The sequence below is a fragment of the Nicotiana attenuata genome, chromosome 5 (genome assembly GCF_001879085.1).
Source record: "Nicotiana attenuata strain UT chromosome 5, NIATTr2, whole genome shotgun sequence".
In the NCBI taxonomy this organism is placed as follows: Eukaryota; Viridiplantae; Streptophyta; class Magnoliopsida; order Solanales; family Solanaceae; genus Nicotiana; species Nicotiana attenuata.
Window position 1 is genome coordinate 23,245,262 of NC_031993.1, and position 13,032 is coordinate 23,258,293.

Genomic DNA, 13,032 nt, shown 5'->3' on the forward strand with positions numbered 1-13,032 from the left:
TTATTTTAATAAGATGAAGGAAAAATCAGGACCGATATTTTGATAGCTCAGCGAGTAATTTTAATCTTGTGTGAAGAGGTTTATCATCTAGAAGCCATGTATAGATTAGCAATCTCACCAACACTGGGCAGAGGCGGAGCTAGAGAAGTAGGTATGGATTCGGGCGACGCCCGAACCCAGTAGCTTTTACTTAGATCTGGTATTTGTATTAAAAAATCCATTAAATATGTATAAATTTTTAATTACGAACCCAGTAACTAAACAAGCAATGGGTTCAATAAGTATTTCAGAACCCATAAACTTTAATTTTTGGCTCCGCCTCCGACACTGGGGACTCGGCAAACAAAAGCTTAGTCGGGCCTGTTACCAAATTGTTACATTACAGGAATAGACTTTGTTAGGAGAAACCGCTAAAGGGATTTTTCCTATCGTAGAGAACCAAACCACCACCACCAACAAAAACAACATATTCATACCCAGTATAATCCGACAAGTGGGGTCTGAAAAGGCTAGTGTGTACACAAACCTTACCCCTAGCTGGGAGAAAGAGGCAAGGTAGAGAACCAAACCAACACAGAAAATAAACAGCCAAAGTTTAGGTTCATATCCAAGTCACAGAAATACTACTCTCTACCAGACAAAAGACATCCATATAATATTGCATTCTCCTGACTCAATTCCATTCCCTTTCCAGCTGACATACAATTTCAGCTTTACGCGATGCCCGCTGAAAATGTTGATAACTGTGCAAGTATCTCAGCTCCTTTTTCTTTGTTTACCCAATATAGGTCTGGCTCAATCAGCATTCTCACCAGCATCGGAGATTTGGCCAATAGAAGCTTGATAAGCTGCATATCAAGCTTTGTGCCTGTTATTCCTTTAACTTTAACCGTCCTAACATGATTCAATGTCACATCTGAAAAGCTTGTAGAAATGTCATCAGCTTCATCATCAGACTCATCCATAGATACCTAAGAAAGATTAAGAAGATTGAAGATCTAATGAGTATGAAAATAAGGAAGCCGTCATTACATACAAAAGAAAAGAAAAGAAAAGGGCAGGGCGGTGCACTAAGCTCCCGCTATATGTGGCGTCCGGAGAAAAGGCTGGACCACAAGGGTCTATTGTACGCAGCATTACCCTACATTTCTGCAAGAGCGCGTTTCCACGGCTCGAACCTGTGACCTCCTAGTTACATGGAGGCAACTTTACCAATTACAAAAGAAAAAGAGAAATATAAACATCATTAATAACCTTCACATCAAGATCTTGTAAATATGGGGAGCTTCGCAGCAAGCAAAGAGCACAGGAAAGATCGTCTAGTCCATCCAGAAATACGCAAAGACGTTTAAGATGGATAAGAGAAACGGAAAGCCTTCTTGGTACTTCAGCAACCAAGAACTACAAATAAAACAAAAAATCAAGATGACTCAAATCCCAAAAGATGGTACATTCCATTAAAATGCATTACAATGAAGTTCTAAAGCAACACTTACCTGGACACTCCCGTATTCCAAGTGGAGATGCTCAAGAGCATGATGTGACTGAAAAAATTTGTCAAGATCGCATTTTTCTGATTCCTCAAAAGATTCTCCATACAAAAGAGAGAGCTTAGCAAGAAGAGGAACATTGTTTAAGGAAATAAGTTTTATACAGCCTGAGAAGTCGAAGGATCTCAAAATGGGAGCTTTAATTTGAATGTGGTTTACAGTATCTGAGATTTTCAATTCTAAATTCTCAAGAAACGGGCTACAAGAGATTAAACTTTCTAGTGACTTAGAGGAAATTGAGACATAACACAGTTCCAAACTAATTAACATATCAAATCCTTTGAAGGCTGGTGGAGGACATATTAAACAATTTTGGAGTGTCAAATGCCTCAACTGCGAATACATGAAAAATGATGGAGGCAATTTGTATCGGTTCCACTCCGAAAATTGAAGAACAAGATGTTCAATGCCGTTCCTAGAGAGGAAATATATCAAGCTGCGAATCTGAGGATACTTTTTCAGTTCAGACATGGAGAGGGTAAACTTAGTAACTGGTCCACAATGAAGGGTCAAAATGTTGTACATAATGCTTGCAAACTTAATAGAAGGGGATGGAAAGTTATCTGTCGTCTTCCAAAGTTTATCATCAAGTGTCAACTGTGGAAGTCTGCACCAGTTATACCTCCATTTCTTTGATAAGATGCTCGTCCTCACCGCATCACGCAAAGGCAAACGCATCAGAATGGCATTGACAACATTCTCAGGTAGATCGGTAGTCCTAGGTGGCATCATAAACGCCAAGAGAAATCTGCAGAAAATAAACAAGAACACAAAGGTAAGTAATTTTCAAATCATCTGCATATAGTACACAAATGACACTCATCCATCTCCTCCTGATATCTATAAATTGCATTCTTTAGAGCAACAACACCTTTCCAATAATAATTCAAGAATACAGTGGATTATATAGATTTGTTATTGGAAAGTAAAATTCAAAACAACACATATGAGAATCACATTGTCTTTTGCCGCTAATAAGCTTCAAATATTTGACCAGCATCTGGTAATTTTCACTCTTAAAAGCAGCTCAGCAGCTGTTCACACTTTTGCAGCAAATCAGCTACTATTAGATTTCCAATAACTTAATACTTACCTTAGTATTTATTAAGTATCAAGTTGAATTGTATTAAATTACCAATGGAGGAAATGTAACGTAATCACCTAAAAGCAATTTATAAAAAAAATTCAGCTTACCAAGACTTAAGATTTTTGGTGAAGGAAGATCTACTTATGAGAGATTGGCTGTGGTAGGCACGAGGAGAGGTAGAGGTAGGCCTAAGAAGTATCAGCGTGATTAAGGTGAGGTGATTAGGCGGGACATGACACAACTTCAGCTTAATAACCACATAACCCTAACTAGGAGGGTATGAGTCTTGTAGTCTTTTTTTTTTCTAGAGTTATATCAATATTGTTTCTGTATCGATATTGTTATTGCTTATTGCTACTGCTCCTTTTCATTTTGTCCTTCGAGACTCTGGAAAGAGCCTCTCTACCCACGAGGTAGGAAAAAGGTCTACCTACGTAGACGCAACCCTCCACAGACCTCACTTGTGGAATTACACCGAAAATGTTATTGTTGAAGATCTACTTATGTTTCCTTATGCGTTCCTTACAAAAGGGTATAGCCTATCGGTTAATGAAGATGGACCTAAAACCATAGCAGACTAGGTTCAAATCTAGACTTAGGTGATTTCTTTCTATATGTATAAATATTAATGTAATGGATAGAGTTTACAAGTGCCCAAGAAAAAGTTAAGGAGCAAAAGCTAGCCAAGGCATCACCGTTTTAAGTGGGGAAAGAACTCTTTGTATCTCATGGTGTTTGGATTAACTTACCCATATTTCAGACTATTAGTCTAACGCTTTAATTTTCATATTATACTTGTCTCTAATTATTTGCTTCCAAAATGAATATTTCTTTATAGACATGTGCATATCCAAGGGAAACAACAACTAAAACAGAGTATGAGACAGAAGATGTGGTGCAGTGGATAGGACTGTTATTTCCTTAACCAGAGGTCCGGTTCGAGGTGGTATAGAAAAAAAGAGCTTTCCCAAATGGAACATTGCGCGGCGCAAATCCGAATATAATTGAGCTCCAATACACCCGATAGGAAAAAAAAATAACAAAATAATGGGAAGAAAATTTTAAACTAACCAAGCAAGAAGATTTTGTTGATGATGGGATCTGCCTTTTTCTCTGGGAAACCTACTTGTGTACTGCTTCAGCTTTTACTTGAAAGGAAGATGAACAAATGGACTTAATTTGTGACCACGTGTCCAATGCGTGGCAAATTTTTGGAGCTAATCTGCTTTTTACTATGTCCTGCTTCAGCTCTTGGCCACAATGTTTACTTTTTACAAATTTCGATAACTACTGTGGGAGTAAAAAAGAAAAAAAAAATCAAAGAATTTTCTAACAACTTGTCTGGATGGTTGTTATCGATTGGAGTATATTTATTATTATTTTAAATATAATATTTGTTTTTGATTGTAGTTAAATTTTATTGTATGGTATTATTATATTCATCGTTATGTAATAACGAAAAATATCACTTTATGAAATGATAGATTTAAGATTTGGTATGGTAGCATCATTACTTTGTTTTTTCTATCGTCTGTAGACACTAAAATTTTAACAGATCAAGATAAATCTTAAATTCAAGACAACTCTTGAAATATTAGGAGTCTATTAGAGTTACTTGGTGGCTACTCCACCCTAACCCTAATTCATGCCTATAAATAAGGCTATATATTTTCTCCAAAGACAATCTCAACAATTCCATAAACTCTCGAAATATGCACAAAGAGATCAAATATGAGATCTCCGAAATTCCATGAAACTCTTGGAGTATTCATTAAGAGATCAAAGACATGTCAAATATGTCTTTCTTAAAGTCCTACGTTCGAGAAATACGCCGCTAAGGCCCTCGAATCAAGTAGAATAAAGCGGGGGAAAGAATCAAGGGATAAACAGAATTGTACCCGCATTGTTTATCAATAAAATTACTTTATTCTTTTGTGGTTGCATTTTATTCTTCATATATTGAAAAGTAGTTGCAAACAAATTGGCACGCCCAGCGAGACAAGACGTTGCAAACAAATTGGCACACCCTAACCCTAACTCAAAAATGGAGATGATCTCAAAATCCAATAAACTCTTGGGATATTCACAAAGAGATCAAAATATGGCCAAATACTTCTTGACAATCAAATAGTTCAAGAAGTTGGAGATCAAATACATCCCCAGGAGGTCTACATTCGAGAAATACGTGGCTTCAGCTCTCGAATCACGGAGATAATCAGGAGACAAGAATCAAAGTAACAAACAGAGTTATAACCCGCAATGTTTATCAATAAAATCACGTTATTGTTTTGTGGTTGCAATTTGTTTTTCATATGTTAAAAATTAGTTGCAAACACTTACCTTTTTTAATAATTATATATTTTATTATTTATTCTACTTTTTATATAAGTAATAATTTTATTTCATATTTTTTTAGTAATATCATAAGTTTATTTTTCATCTTATTGATCTGTAATATTATAAAATAATAATGAACGATATAATGTATCTTAATATTATATTCGTCAAATAATATAATACAGTACAATACAAAATAACATGTGTTAATAATCCAAACAAGCTGTAAACGTGGTCCATTCTTTCTTATAAGGGTAACCAAACATTCCCTTTAACTTTACTCTACTGCTGTTTTCCCCAATTCTTCTCTCTCCTCTAAAACCCATCTTCTCTCTCCTCTAAAACCCCTAGATTGAGAGACTCATGACTTGAACAAATAAAACTTAAGTGCTGAAGCCACTCATAAGGTTATCTCTCTTCTTTTCTTTATTACTATTTTAAATCATCACTTTCCCTTTTGGATGATATTATCCTTTTTTTTGTACTCATTTTAGAATGTTGTTTTCTCGGGTATGTGTGTTTACAACATTCAATAGTAGTTGCAATTGTTGTATGCTAGCTGAAGTTATATAGTAAAGCTACTAATTTGATGTTCTGATCTAGCAAAAACTGCTTCTTATGATTATTTATGAGTTAAAAACTGACCAAATTTTGTATATTAGTAATATTTTTTTTCTTCTCATTATTGTTAGTAATGATGGTTGATAAAAGTTGATTATGGGTTTCTATACATTTGAAATTTTCCTTTGAACCTTCAAAATGTATTCTATGAAATGGAAGTTGTTCTTGCTGTAGAAGAGAAAAAAAAAGGCAGCTCAGGAGCTCCGCCCGGGGTCCGGGGAAGGGCCAGACCATAAGGGAGTCTGGTCCAGACTGAATTTAGGCACGGCCCACCCATCTGCTACTAGGTCCGGAAATGGCACCGGGCGAGGGTGCCGCTATACCCCTTAATGAATTGAATGGTCGTTCGCCCTTCGTTTGATTCTGACAGCCGGCATAGATCAAGCCGACGAGGGGTGCTAACCCAGCCACCCAAACCAGCAGGTCAGGGCGGGCCGGCCACAAGTTCAAATCATGTCACCTTTCTTGTGGATCATCCTGTGGTTACCGAATGTCTATTGTAAGCAGCCTTACCCTACATTTCTGCAATAGGCTGTTTCTATGGCTCGAATCCATGACCTCCTTGTTTCATGATAGCAAGTTTACGAGTTACGCCAAGGCTCTTTGTTCTTGTCGTAGGAAAACAATTAATGAATATTAAGCGATGTTACATGGATTTTTTTATTGGTCCATATGCACGCCGTCATGGTACCAATATAGGTATCTCAAGGCAAGTTGGAATATCGGTATAATATATATAATAAAAGGACATAATTGACTAGTTTCAACTAGAATGCACCTTTATTTCTTATGTTGATTTGACCGTGTGTATAGCCGTTCTATCCAAGTAGTTTGGGTATTCCTTACTTCGTATAATTGCTTGATTTCTGCAGGTTCTTGGCGATTATTGTTATATGATGCCTCCTAAGAGAAGAAAGTATTGTCGAAGTTTACCTCCTGACGTCCTTAGCGACCTTCCTGATAATGTAATCGATGTCATTCTGATGTGTTTGCCTTGTAAAGATGTTGTGAGGACTAGCATCTTATCGAAGAAATGGAGGTATCACTGGTGTAGACTTACAAAGTTGACGCTTGATTCATCTCTGTGGGTAACAAAAAAAGATTTACTAAACCCTACAGTCAAATTTACAAAGATTATCTACCAGCTTTTGTCCCTTCATGAAGGACCCATTACTAAGTTTACCCTTAACATTGGTTTTCTAGAAAATTGTCCTGACATAGGTAACTTCATCTCTTTCCTCTCTAGGAAAGACATTCAACATCTTGTTCTTGACCTTTCGTGGAAAATGCTATACAAATTGCCTTCTTCACTGTTCACTTGTTCGCAGCTGAGGCATCTAACTCTTCGTAACTGTTTAATTCATCCTCCATCGGCCTTTCAAGGATTTGATATGTTAACCAGCTTGGAACTACGCAATGTCAAAATTTCTTCTGTATTGCTCGAAAGTTTAATATCTCGTTGTCCGGTGCTTAAGAGGTTGATTCTGAATATCCCAGAAATTTTAAGCATTATTGAAATTAATGCCCCAATGTTGAGATCGTTTAATTTCAGAGGCGATATAAGTTTTATCTGCTTAAAGAATGTCCCTCTTCTGGTAAAAGTATCTCTGGCAGGTGACGATATGAGGGCAGAGAATCTTGATTTTGCAAAGGTTTTCGAGTCTTGTTCTGCTCTTGAGCACCTCCGCTTGGACTTCTCCAATACCATGGTAGGTGTTACTTCATGACTTCATTGTTATGCACTTTAGCAGATTGAACTTCTTTTGGGCTGACTCATCTTGAATTTTGGTTATCTTTTTCCTAGTTCTATGATGATTACAATGAAGCACCAACAAGGCTTCCCTTTGTTCTTAACAGCGTCAAACGATTTTACCTGCCTCATATTATGCTGATAGATTCATATAAGCTCTCATTTGCTCTTTTCTTGATAAGAAGCTTCCCATGTTTAGAATATCTCGAAATACAGGTTCTTTCTTTCTTATTTAGTGACTATTTTTCGTATTTCTTAGATCCTCAATAATCTGAGAGTTGCCTTGTTGTTATCTTTTTTAGGTTGACAATGAAGATAGTGGTTATGAGGAATCCCTTGAACTCAAACATTTGTCAAACGTGACATTTAATCACCTAAGGGAAGTTAAGATAGAACTCTGTACAGGAAGCACGTCTGAGATGCAGCTTATCAAGCTTTTGTTAGCCAACTCCCCAGTGTTGGTGAGAATGCTAATCGATCGACAGTTTCTAGATGATGAACCTCTTGACACAAGATTACAAGTTTTCGCTGAGATATCAAAATTTTCACATGCATCACCTAAAGCAGAAGTAGTCTATGTAGATTAAATATATTAGGATCTTTAACTTAGAAATTAACATTGAAAAGAGAAACAAATGTTGATGTAGCAGTAGAACAGTGTTTTCCCATGCCGTATCTGTTTCAGAACATGGCATTGCTGGATGGATGTTTCAATTAGTTTGTGCTGTAATAACATTGTCATTACTTGTTAAGGATTTTTCAGGGTAAGGTTGCGTACAATAGACATTTGTGGTCCGGCCCTTCCCCGACCACAATAATGGATGTAATGCTATTTGTCTGTCTAACTATGCAGAATACAAGGTTGATGTGGAGAATAACCTTGTATGCATTTCTCAGTTGTTTGCATATGTTCTATATTAAACTATTTTATGACAGAACACTTTGTTCATAGATTCCTATTTGCTGTATTGGTTTTTTTCTTTACTCTTCAATGATGCCTGATTCTCAAGTACCTTTTACATATAAAGGTTTAATATAAAACAGTTTTGATACTTGTTCTCTAGAACATAAGATGAAAATGATGTTGAGTAGAAGCAGAAGAGGTTTTGAAAAAATAGAAAAAAGTAGCTTGTCTTCAAAACACTTTTTTGAAAAGCAGTTTTGAGAAAAATACAGTTTTTAAAAGCTTGGCCAAACACTAAGGGTCGTCTGGTATAAGAAGTGCTGAATAGGGTTTATTAGTAATGGAGGAATTGGTAATGTATGGGTTAGTAATGCAAGCATTAGTTATGCAGAGGTTATTTCTTATCCATTGTTTGGTGTGGTGTATTAAAAATTAAAATGCATTGCATAATTTTTAAGAAAATTAGTTGCTTACAAAAATGTCCTCCATATTCTTTAGTTTTAAGGGACTTTAAGATAATTTTATCTTTAACTATGCTAATGCATGTATTAATAGCCTTGATATTGCTATTATCATGGTTTGCTATGCATTAGCTATACACAGGATAATATCAAATAGGTGTATAACTAATGCTTGTATTAGTTATACATATGTTGAAAAAGTATACCAAACAAGGTATTATTAATACACAAATGCATGTATTATTTTCTCTAATGCACTCTACCAAAACAACCTCTTAGTGCTATTCAGAAGTGTTTTTTAAATTGATTAGCTAAACACAAATTGCGTCTTACCAAAAGTACTTTTGAAAAAAAGTACTTCTCAAAATAAGTTAATTTGCAGCTTGACCAAATAAGTTATAAGCCTTTTACTTTGTTATTTTTTTTTTTTTCTAGTTTTGGAGACAGAGATCAATTTTCAAAAGTACTTCTTAAAGACGTACATACAAAAGAAGATGCAAACTAAGAATTGTAGAGCTTTTTTTCTCTGCGGGCAAAATAAGTATACCACGAATGGCTCATAAATTCTCATCTTGAGAATTAGGCTGTATACAAAAAGATCACAATTAACAAATAATGCAAGAAAATTAAGAAATACATCATTTTCTTTTTGTTATAACCATTGGGTTGTTACACAAACAACCGGTCAGATTCAGTGTTTACTTTTTCTAGCTGGTATATATAGAGATTATACATTGATTATACATAATTATACATATATTATAAATGAATTACACATATGTTATATATCCACCGACTAGTTTTAGTTTAAGAGATTAGATGAACGGCTATTTGAATTAATTCTTCTATTTTTGGAACTCACTCGTCTGGCTAATCAATGATTGTAAAGTCCATTAAAAAGGAAAACTTTCTGAGGATTAAAGAAAACGGGTGTGTAAAAGTATACAGTAATACAATTTTAATGGAATTTTAAAGTCCTAAATATTTAAAAAAATTACATTTAGTTCAAATAAAAATTAACAATTCAAATTTAGTGGAGTTTAAAATTTTAAATTTTAGAAAAATAAAAAATAATTTTATCTAAGGAAATTCTATTTTTAAAAAAGTACAAGAGACAAACAAACGAGAAAGGTTAGGGATAAAAATGGAAGACTTCCATTTGTTTATAGTAGTATGGAGTATGGACTATGGAGTATGAGAATATCTCACTGCCATTAGTCATGCGTTTTGAGTAAACCTAAGTTTCTTTCCCTATTGAAAATAGTACGGGCTAGCCAATTTTTGATCAGTAATCAAAAAATAGCTAGCGTTTACAAAGTTATTGAAAAATAACCATTTTTATGCTGCAACACGTAAAGTTCCAACATAACGTAGGATATGAGGGTTAGAAATGACTATTATTCAAACTTGGAGGGGGGGTTTGATTTTTTAAACATAACTTAAGAGGTGTAATTGATCTTCTCTAATTTGCTAAAAAGGGCTCATAGTTTTTAGAAATGAAGTGCCAATTCTCCTAAAACTCCATTTCAGAGGCTTCAGGTTCGTCTAAGGAGAAAACCCTAACAGTGCCAATTCGATCTTCCAATTTTATTAGGTTAGTCTTTAACTAATCTATTGTTAATCTTTATTCTTTTTGATATACTGAGGCATTGAATTTTGCTGATTTATACCAATTTTAGTTTCGAGTAATATGTGTGCATTTTGAATTTTCTGTACTCCCGGACTCCTAGGAATATCTCGGACTAATGCTTGCTCAAGCTCTCTTCACCTGCTTGTTTTTCTGTTCAACCGAAAACAATGACGTTTTCCAGAGACGGATCTAGGATTTGAAGTTGCTAGGTGCCATAATTTCCTTTAACGTATACTTTGTAATGACTAATATGACATTTGTTAGGAACATTTAATCGATTTTTTTGAGTTAATTTGGGTCAACCTAATAGGTACTTTTTATTTGAAAATTTAAAATTACATCTCAGATATAACAACAAATGTGATTAGAATTTTAAAATAGGATCACACCTTTATTATAACAACATAAGTAAAATCAATATTTTCACTGGAAAATTACATCTTTTCTGTATATCAAAATTAATTTACACAAGTAAGATAATATCTTCAAAAAGAGAATTACATCAATCAGAATAAGAAATTTAAAAAAAATATTTTCCATAGATAAATTATACCCATAAGCATAAATTAGATAAACTACAATTTATCATAAATCAAAATCATAGATCACATATTTTTTAAGCAACGCTTACGAAATTATAGTAAAGCGATTTAAATTATATCTAACAACCATCGCATAGCACAATTTTTTTATGATATAATAAGAAGGATGAATTTTTTTTTTTATCTCAATCCAAAATTCTCATTAAGACCCAAGTTTTTCGGATTTGAAAAAAGAAAACTCATAAATTTAATTAAGAGGATTGCTTATCTTATATAATTTTAAAGTTTAGGAGTCTCTTTTTTTAGTGTTCTTGCTACAGATCACATACAAAATAATAGAATAGAGAAAGAAAAATATAAAAATAATAATAAAACGACAAATAGAAAATTCGGTGGTAGCCGAAAAGGGAAATGACTAGGACAAAAGGAAATAAAAGCGCAAAGAAAAGAGAAAGTCTGACGAGGTTCAAGATAAATTCAACTTGAATTTTACACACAAGAAAAGCTTTCAAAAAGGTCTATCAGCCATGGCACCTTTGTCTAGTTTACGGTTGTGGATGGCAGGATCAGATAATTAACCTAATTTAAGAAAATCTCAACATAGGTATATAAAAAATTTATCATCTTACCGGTGCCATGCCACCCCTTCTTAAAGGGGTACATCCGCACCTAACTTTTCCAGATAAAAATGCATATTTAGGTGTATTACACAACTGAATTTAATATTTACTTTTAAAGAAAAAAAAAAAAAAAACTGAATCTATGAACCCTGAAAAATATTAATTCTATGAGACAGGCTCTAATCTCTATGTTCTCAACTATACCAATTTTAGATGTTGGTTTCCTTTTGGTATGTGCTTAGGTTCAGTAATTGCAATTGGTTTTTTTTTTTAGAGCTATAGGATCTAGTATTATGTTCAATTTTCTTTAGGAACCCTGCTGTGTTTATACTTGCCAGGCAAGATAAGAGCTCTGCAAATTTTGGGAATTATGATTTATAAAGGTGATCAGAAATCTAGTAGTAGTTGTAGCTAACTTAATGTCAAAATCCAGCCAAAGCTGTGAAAAAGCTGCTAAGCTGATTTTAAGAGTGAAAATTACCAAATACTGGTCAATTTTTCTACTTATCGTGTAGCTATAGTCTATAGATGTCCGCTGAAAAGCTTATTAGCAACAAAAGACAATGTGACTCTCGTATGTGCTCTATTGATTTTTCATTTTCAATAAAAAATATGTATAGTCCATGGATTCATGAAGTATTTATGGAAGGTATTCTTGCTCTAAAGTATGCAATTCGTCGATATTAAGAGGGGGTGGATTTGTGTTGTCTATGTAGTATGCGCGGAGATACCTTAACTTTGTGTTCTGTTTATTTTTCTGCAGATTCTTATTGGCGTTTATGATGCCACCTGAGAACAAAAATCATGTTTATCAAAGTTTACCTTCCGATCGACTTAGCAACCTTCCAGAGAATGTTATCAATGATATTCTGATGCGTTTGCCTTTGCGAAAAGCTGTGAGGACTAGCTTCTTATCGAAGAAATGGAGGTATAAATGGTGCAAACTTCCTCAGTTGACACTTGATGATGCATTTTGGGAGGAGACACGTGACTTACTATCCCCTTCTATTATGTTTACAAAAATTGTGTACCACATTTTGACCCTTCATTCAGGACCGCTTACTAAGTTTACCCTCTCCATTTCTAAAGTCAAAAAAGTATTCTAAAATTGGCAGTTTGATATATTTCCTCTCTAGGAATGATATGCAGCATCTTGTTCTTGAATTTTAGAGGTGGAACCGATACAGATTGCCGCCTTCATTTTTCACGTGTTCGCAGTTGAGGCATTTGACTCTCTGAAACTGTGTAATATGTCCTCCACCAGCCTTCAAAGGGTTTGATATGTTACATAACCTGGAACTGTGTGATGTCACAATTTCTTCCACGTTACTAGAAAGTTTAATCTCTTGTAGCCCGTTGCTTGAGAAGTTAGTGTAGAAAATGTCAGATACTCTAGACCACATTCAAATTATCGAAGAAATGGAGGTATCATTTGGTGTAGACTTTCAAAGTTTGAGCTTGATGAATCTCTTTGGAGAACACAAGAGGATAGACTTTACCCTACAGTTATTATCTCTCAGCTTTTGACCC

General features: G+C 34.5%; 2 protein-coding genes across 5 annotated transcripts; one reads left to right on the forward strand and one right to left on the reverse strand.

Annotated features, from left to right (window-relative positions):
• LOC109225500 (F-box/FBD/LRR-repeat protein At1g13570-like) lies at positions 450-3,821 on the reverse strand. 2 transcript variants are annotated; one of them, XM_019390179.1, is made up of 4 exons: positions 3,709-3,821; positions 1,497-2,298; positions 1,255-1,401; positions 450-971 (listed from the first exon to the last, which is right to left on the reverse strand). In XM_019390179.1, the coding sequence occupies exons 2-4, from the start codon at positions 2,280-2,282 to the stop codon at positions 714-716; spliced, it is 1,191 nt and encodes a 396-aa protein (XP_019245724.1). In that variant the 5' UTR covers positions 2,283-2,298; positions 3,709-3,821; the 3' UTR covers positions 450-713. The 2 variants fall into 2 exon arrangements, with proteins under 2 accessions (XP_019245724.1, XP_019245725.1); XM_019390180.1 differs by lacking the exon at positions 3,709-3,821 and adding an exon at positions 2,508-2,594.
• LOC109225501 (F-box/FBD/LRR-repeat protein At1g13570-like) lies at positions 5,260-8,280 on the forward strand. Of its 3 annotated transcripts, none has more exons than XM_019390182.1 (4): positions 5,260-5,381; positions 6,468-7,304; positions 7,400-7,561; positions 7,648-8,280. In XM_019390182.1, exons 2-4 carry the CDS (start codon positions 6,489-6,491, stop codon positions 7,930-7,932), a joined length of 1,263 nt encoding a protein of 420 aa, XP_019245727.1. In that variant the 5' UTR covers positions 5,260-5,381; positions 6,468-6,488; the 3' UTR covers positions 7,933-8,280. The 3 variants fall into 3 exon arrangements, with proteins under 3 accessions (XP_019245727.1, XP_019245728.1, XP_019245726.1); XM_019390181.1 differs by lacking the exon at positions 5,260-5,381 and adding an exon at positions 5,407-6,094; XM_019390183.1 differs by lacking the exons at positions 5,260-5,381; positions 7,400-7,561 and adding an exon at positions 5,405-6,094.

Excerpts from the sequence above, each read along its gene's own strand:
- LOC109225500 (XM_019390179.1), bottom strand. The coding sequence starts at position 2,282 with ATGATGCCACCTAGGACTACCGATCTACCTGAGAATGTTGTCAATGCC. Across the intron at positions 1,402-1,496 it reads TGGAATACGGGAGTGTCCAG|TTCTTGGTTGCTGAAGTACC; the intron begins GTAAGTGTTGCT and ends TTTTATTTGTAG. Across the intron at positions 972-1,254 it reads TACAAGATCTTGATGTGAAG|GTATCTATGGATGAGTCTGA; the intron begins GTTATTAATGAT and ends AATCTTTCTTAG.
- LOC109225501 (XM_019390181.1), top strand. Across the intron at positions 7,305-7,399 it reads TGGACTTCTCCAATACCATG|TTCTATGATGATTACAATGA; the intron begins GTAGGTGTTACT and ends TCTTTTTCCTAG. Across the intron at positions 7,562-7,647 it reads TAGAATATCTCGAAATACAG|GTTGACAATGAAGATAGTGG; the intron begins GTTCTTTCTTTC and ends TATCTTTTTTAG.